At 55.6% G+C, this 7,100-nt stretch overlaps 1 protein-coding gene across 2 annotated transcripts; it reads right to left on the reverse strand.

Annotated features, from left to right (window-relative positions):
- Positions 1-456: 456 nt before the first annotated feature.
- On the reverse strand, positions 457-6,055 carry Elf3 (E74 like ETS transcription factor 3). 2 transcript variants are annotated; one of them, XM_004670699.2, is made up of 9 exons: positions 5,936-6,055; positions 5,125-5,301; positions 4,540-4,761; positions 4,298-4,393; positions 3,995-4,114; positions 3,782-3,871; positions 3,138-3,260; positions 2,122-2,317; positions 457-1,238 (listed from the first exon to the last, which is right to left on the reverse strand). In XM_004670699.2, the coding sequence occupies exons 2-9, from the start codon at positions 5,291-5,293 to the stop codon at positions 1,124-1,126; spliced, it is 1,131 nt and encodes a 376-aa protein (XP_004670756.1). In that variant the 5' UTR covers positions 5,294-5,301; positions 5,936-6,055; the 3' UTR covers positions 457-1,123. The 2 variants fall into 2 exon arrangements, with proteins under 2 accessions (XP_004670756.1, XP_044992067.1); XM_045136132.1 differs by lacking the exon at positions 5,936-6,055 and adding an exon at positions 5,606-5,696.
- Positions 6,056-7,100: the final 1,045 nt, after the last annotated feature.

Consider the following 7,100-nt stretch of genomic DNA (forward strand, 5'->3'; position numbering starts at 1 on the left):
CCTAAGTGACTTCATGTGCTAGGATTCAGATGACAGATATTCAGTTTACAGCCAATTTGACTATTATGCAAAAAGCATCTACTTATTCTGCAAGGCCAGACGTGCAATTCTAGACTTCTTGGAGAACATCAGGTCCAAACCCTTGTCCTACAGGAGGAAGCAGCCCCAGAGAGGGCAGATTTGGCCAAGGTCACTGAGTACAGGGGTGGGCGGCAACCGCAGGACAGCCCGGCCCTCAGCTTTGAAGACCCATTAACGTCTCTGCGTGAAGTCTTAGAAGCTTCCTCAGTTTGTGAGGCATCTTGCTTCCCTCCCAGACCCCAATCAACCCTCCCCCATCGCAGAGCCCATCACCCTCAAGCCTTCCCCCTCAACCCAACTTTTTTCTTCCTTCTCCCAACTTCATGCCTAATCCAACCCTAAGCCCCAAATTTCAGCACACAGATAGCTCACACCAAGGTTAGAAAAAGCCCAGAAGGCACTTTATTGGAGGTCTCCGCCTCCATTCACAGAAGGGACCCAGGACCCCCATTGTGAGGAGCCTAGAATCACCCTGCCTCTCCCTCCCCCAGCTGGGGGATTAGAACCACCAGACCTCGGTGGGAGAAGAGCAGGGAGGGGAATGCTTTAGAAAAAATAGATCTCTATGTACACCCGATACATTTATAGCACATAAATTAGGGATACTCTGACCCCCACCTGTGGAGCCTGAGTACTTAGCAGAGAGGCGGAAGCCGGTCCAGAATGAAGGTGCTGGAGGCCACAGCCCTGTCCCCTCTGTCCCTGTGCGCCCCCAGTCTTCTCGGCCTCCTTGGCACCCGCAGGAGGAGGCTGCTCTCTGCAGCCAGCGCTGGAACTGGAGGGAGCCATACTTGCAGCTGTAGAGTCAGCGAGCACATCATCGCTTCAAACCCCAGGGCTTGTAATTCCACGAGGAGGGCAGGGAGGAGAGGCCTCTTCAGGGCACCGCCGACAATGCACCCAACTTGAACTTCTCTCCAACAGCGCCACAGAGAACATATCCACACGCAGGGGGCCATCTGGCCTGCCTGTCTTCCCAAGGGCGCCACAGGCCTCTAGTCCGAGAGTCTGTGAGTCAGGGGTGGGCTCCAGTCTCCCACCCTTAGTTCCGACTCGCCACGACCTCCTCTTCCTTCCAGCCACTGGAGTTCTTGCCAAACTTGTAGACGAGCCGCCGGCCATCTACCCGCTCCAGGATCTCCCGTTTGTAGTAGTACCTGGGTAAAGAGAAGGTGGTCAGAGCTCCGGGCAGGAGGTAGGCCAGGCGCGCCGCTGCCAGCCTGGAGGCCCTGAGTTGATCCCTTTGGCCTCCAGCCCAGCCATGCTGAGCCTTCCCCCACCTCTCGGCCTGGACTTCCCTTCTCCCCACCTGCTGTCAACACCCTCGCCTGTAATGGTGCCCAGAGCACTTGCTTCTGGTCCTTATGCCTTATGTCCTGGGGGCTTTCCATGAAGGCTTGAGTAGGGCACTAGCAATGCCCCCTCCATACGGTCCACTCCTTGTGGCACACAAGAGAAAACTGGCCCATAGACAAGCAAGCAAGCAAGCAGAGCAGAGTCCAGCTTGGGTTATAGGCCTGCTTTCCCCACTACTTTCCAAGTGGCTTTCTTAGCTCATGGCTACCAACACACGCACGCACACACATGTGCATGCAAACACACACACACACACACACACACACACACACACACACACACACGTCACTATTAGCTGAAGTCAAGTGTGCTTATAATGTGCCCAGCTAATTTTATTTTATTTTGGCTTTTCAAGGTAGTGTCTCACTCTAGCTCAGGCTGACTTGGAATTCACTCCGTAGTCTCAGGGTGGCCTCAACCTCACAGTGACCCTCCCACCTCGGCCTCCCAACGCTAGGATTAAAGGCGTGCGATGCCACGCCCCGGCCCAGCTAATGTCTCCTTCATGCTGTTCCTCAACCAAAACGTATAGACGCTGCTCTCATCCAAAGCCTGTAGGACTCTTGCTTGTCACAAGAAGCCTGGTGGTGGCTGGAGGACAGAAAGACCCCAAACAGCTGTCCCTGCCGGATCGATGGGTCCCTTGGTGTCAAGCCTGATCCTTAAGAGTAGCCCTCGGCTCACCTCATGGCTCGGCTCAGCTTCTCGTAGGTCATGTTGCTATTCTTTTTCTTTTGGCCCCAGAGTTGGGCCACAGCCTCTGAGCGCAGGAACTTGAACACACCCTCGTGCCGGTTCTCCCATTTCATGAGGCCTTCGTTGAGTTCAGGGTGGATGAGGATGTCCCGGATAAACTCCCATAGGTGGATACCTCTGGGGGCTGCAAGCATAGATTCCTTTGGTGAGCACTAAGGTGACCCTCTCCCTCCAGGCTAGAAGGCTTTGCCTATCCCTGCACACTGCTGACTAAGGCCCTAAATGCAGCACAGCCCTCTGGGCATGCACTGTAGCAGCTGCCCCAAAGAGGTGCTCGCCACACAACTGAAGGAATCGTACAACAGCACGTACATTTCATTTGTGACAACACATGGATTGAAGCATCAGGGACAGACCTACTACTGCCTGCAGGACTCAGGGATCAGTGGGGGACCAACAACTGATATGAACTTGGCAAGTTTGGGGACAGAGAGCAGGTCACAGCCTAGGGGACAAGAGAAACAGCTTCCTGGAAAAATAAATAACCCCCTCAGGACAAGAAGAAAACCGGCCCATGAGTGCATACGTGCAAGCTTGTGTGTGAAAGAGGATGAGGAGGGGCGAGAAAGACCTGGGGCACACCTCCTGCTGGACAGGAGCAGCTGGAGCACACCAAGCCTGAGGGGTCCTCTCTGTCCTCCCCTCAGCCCACTCACTCCGTTGCTCTGGACCCTCCTGAGTGGACGCCAGTGCCTCCTAACCACAAGGGGGTCTCAGCAGACAGTACAGTGGCCAAGTGCACAGAGAGACAGGGTAGAGAAGAAGGAAGTCTGGACTCTCTTGCCATGGGCCTCCCGCAGGATTCTCAGGGTCCCCTCCTATCTAAGAGGGAGCCAGCCTCTGCAGTGAGTGGAGCCATCCCCCCAGTGAAGCACTGAAGGGAGCTCCGGGCGGCAGTGAGAGGCCCCAGAAGATAAAGGGAATACGAGGGACCCACAGCTCACCGTGCTTGTGCTTGCTTTTCTTGCCCTCCAGGCACTCCCAGTACTCTTTGATCAGCTTTCGGGGCCTGCCCCGTTTTCGCTTCCCATGTTTGGGTTCCCCCTTCTTATAGTCCGGAAAGGCATCTACAAGGAGATATTAGGAGGTCATGAGAAGGTGAGGGGTTGGTCCCCAGTGACTTTTTTGTTTTGTTTTGTTTCTGGTTTTCAATATAGGGTCTCACTGTATCCCAGTTTGACCTGGAATTCACTATGTAGTCTCAGAGCGGCCTCGAACCCATGGCGCTCCTCCTACCTCTGCCTCCCAAGTGTTGGGATTAAAGACATGGGCACCATGCTTGGCTGTTTTTGTTTTTTTTTTTGGTTTTTTTTTTTATAGGTAGGGTCTTACTCTAGCCCAGGCTGACCTGGAATTCACTATGTAGTCTCACGCTGGCCTCGAACTCTTGAACTCGGAGAGACCCTGCTACCTCTGCCTCCCCGAGTGCTGGGATTAAAGGCGTGTGTGTCCACCACACCCAGCATTTTTTTTTCTCGACTGAAACTGCTGGCATTTTTTTTTTTTAACTGAAACTGCTGGAGTAGAGCAGGAAGGAGAAGAGGAGGAGCAGTCTCAAGACAGAATAGGACCCCCAGGAGTGACCCACCTCTGGGGAAGATCTTGCTATCGGTAGGGTCCAGATCCACATCACTTCCACCGGAGTCTGAGGAGTGGGAGCTCTGGGAAGTAGCGGTCCCTGGAAGGGGTTGGAGAGTCATCTTGAGTGCTCAGGCCAGCCTGAAGGCTTAGGTCCCAGCGCTAGGACCCAAGTGTTCTGGGTACTCGGGAGAGGGTGCTGAGGTCCAGACGGAGCTCTCACCTGCAGTAGAGACGTCTGAGCTGCCAGGGGAGGGGGCTCCGGCGCCATAGCTGCCGCCGTAGTAGGGGCTAAGCTGGCGACCGTCGTCCAGCAACTCTTGGGCAAAAGGGCTTGCCTGGTCTGGGAAGAGGAAACAGGAGCTCAGCTCTAGGAGCCTGGCAAGGACAGGTAAGGCCATATAGAGGTCTGAGGACCCGCTGTGTCATTTTTCTAGTTAGGGGAAGGTGTTATCTGTAGTGCTTTGGAAAGGGCCATGGTTGGGACTGGAAGAGCTGGGGAAAGAGAGAGAACATTGCTTCTCACCAAAGGGGGCTGGGTCTCCTAGGGCCTCCTGGAAAGCCATGCCGTCCTTCTCCAGTAACTCAATGATCCAGCTGAGTTCGTCATTAGAGCTGGAAGCTGTTAAGAGGCAGGAAGGGGTCACATTCCCTGCCCCCCACAGGGGCTTGCTGGCTGGGCCCTTTAGCCTGTGGCTCCAGATCCTGCCCAGGGCCCATCCTCCCCTTTTACTCCCCAGCCCTGTGGTTCCCCAGGCCTGGACTCACTGAGGTCCCTCAGCTGGGCATGGAGTTGGTCTCCCAGAGGCCCGAACACCAGACGCAGCTCCTCAAGGGCACAGTTGCAGAGTGTGGCCCCATCCATGTCACACCGTGAGAAGTCAATGGAGCTGGCATCATACTTGTTCTTCTCCACTTGGTAGCTGATCCAGTCCAGAACCTGAGTCTTCGACCAGAACTGGGGCTGCTCCCCCGACCAGCTGGCCTTCTCTGCAAGGCCAGACCCAGAAGCGCGGATCAGCACGGGTTCCAGTGCCAGCGCTGCGTCGGGATCTTGTGCACCATCCGCCTCACTTCTCAGGAGGAAGGAGGGTCGAGTACTCACTCGTCAGCTCCGGTAACCCCCCACCACCTCGGCCACTACAAAGTCAGTGTGGGGCTAAGTGCTTGCATGCGCAAGGCCTTGGGTTCCATCCCCAGGGGTGCTATCAAAGTAAATGAATAAATACACGCTCCCTCATTCTGGAATTCACTCCGGACCTTCCTTCCTGTTTATTCCAGATCCTCATTTGGTCAAGAGGGTCTTAGATCATCTTTTCTCCCATTAAGACACACTATTCACTGGGCACTCACCTGGTCCCTCCAGCGACATCTGGGGGTTGCTCAGGGTCAGCACCAAGTCATCAGCACTGAAGGCGGGGGCGGCCGCAGGGGGGGCAGGGGCCAGGGCGGGGTCTTCCGAGCTGTACATGGCGCTGAAGTAGTTGCTGAAAACGTTGCTAATCTCACAAGTGGCAGCCATGAGGCTCCCTGGGAAGAGAGGACAAGTCGGTGAGGGTTCCAGGGTCAGACTCTCCTACTTCAGCTGGTGGTGGTGGCACACGCCTCTAGTCCCAGCACTCGGGAGGCAGAGGTAAGGAGGATCGCTGTGAATTCGAGGCCACCCCTAAGACTACATAGTGAATTCCAGATCAGCGTGGGCCAGAGCGAGACCCAACCTCAAAAATACAAAACAACAACAAAAATAGCCCCAAGGTGCAGGAAAGGAAGGTCGACATCTATGCAGTGAGCCTCCCTTCAAAAGGACATCTGAAGAGCCAGCGGTGGCACGCACCTCCAGTCTCAGCTACTTAGGGAGGCTGAAGCGGGAGGATCACGTAAGTCCAGGAGTTCGAGGCCAGCCTGGGTCCCGCGGAGAAACCGTCTCAAATTAAAAAAAAATTCTCAGGAAGAGGTGCAACCACTAGGCAAACCCTCCCGCTGCCGGCACCTTAGCTCACCTAGGCGGTGGAGCCCGAGCTGTCACCCTGTCCCTCCGACTCCCCTGGGACACCCCCAGAGCCCGACCCTCCTGCTGTAGACTCCCACCTAGACTTAGTTGAGTAGCTTCAAAACTGTATACCCAGGGGCCGGGGCTAGGGAATGTGACAGGTAGGGGTCCTACCGAGTGTTGGGGTGCGATGTGGCAGGTGTGCAGGCAGGCAGGCTCCTGAGGTGGCAGGAAGGGAAGCAATCCGGGCTGCAAGAGTCCGGGCCAGGTAGCAGTGATAAATGTGGTCCCTGCGCTCCCCCACCCTCCCTAAATAGAGCGGCGCCCAGGCTCCTCCCCGCGCCCAGCCTTTAGTGCACGTCCTGGTGGGTAACCTGAGCCGGTGGCTCATTGGATACCGGGGATTTCCTGGCCCTCAGACTGGGCTCCCGGCCCCAGGTAATTTGCATATTCTGTGCCACTTGGCCCAGATCCTAGCAGGCGGTGCTGGGAAATCAGGCCCGGCTGGTTTAATGATTGTCAGAGTCTGTCATTCCGCACCCTTTGGGGTTGGGCTCAGGACACTGGATTGGGCAGGTGGCGGGAACGTTCCTGGGGTGGGCACCTACCTGTACGTTCTATTGCCTTCTGGCTCAGGAAATCCTCCTGGGGACCAGGGCAGGGCTGGGCTAGGGAGGGGGAAAAGTGGGGGAACCAGAACCCCTGGCCGAACTGAGTAAGAAGGGCTGCTGACCATAACTGTGTGGCGATCTGGGGATTAAAGGGCCTAGGAAAAGTTACTGAGGCAAAGGGATTTTTCTTCCACAACATCTAGAATTGGGCGTGCTGACTTTCAGGCACCACGCTAGCCCAATATTCAGGGTTCAGTATGTGTGGCTGGGCCAGCTAGCCCAGCTTTGGGCCTTCCAGCCTAGCTCTGGGCCCAGCTTCCCAGCCACATTGGCCCACACTGGCGGGATGTTAGGACTGGAGCCCATCCCAGCATGGTCTCGGCAGCCACTCCTGGAGAGCTCTGGCCCTACGGCACAGTTCTTCCCTGGCACCCGATGGAGCTCAAAGCTGGAATCCACACAGGTAATGTTTATTTCTACAGTCTGGTCTCCTAGCTATCTTTCCATCTCTCCTTCAGTTCACCATTATGTGCCTGCTGCCCTCTAGCGGTCAGAAGTCCAACACCAGGGTCACATTAAAAAAAGGGATGGAGAAAAAAGGTCGGCTGGCAAATTGGAAAAAGAGAGAGAGAGAATGCGTAATGTTAACTTACCACTTACCAGGCACTTTTGTGTGTGTGTGTGTGGGTGGGTACAGGGAGCTATGCGCTAGCAAGTGGACCTAGGGC

The sequence above is a fragment of the Jaculus jaculus genome, chromosome 1 (genome assembly GCF_020740685.1).
Source record: "Jaculus jaculus isolate mJacJac1 chromosome 1, mJacJac1.mat.Y.cur, whole genome shotgun sequence".
NCBI lineage: Eukaryota > Metazoa > Chordata > Mammalia > Rodentia > Dipodidae > Jaculus > Jaculus jaculus.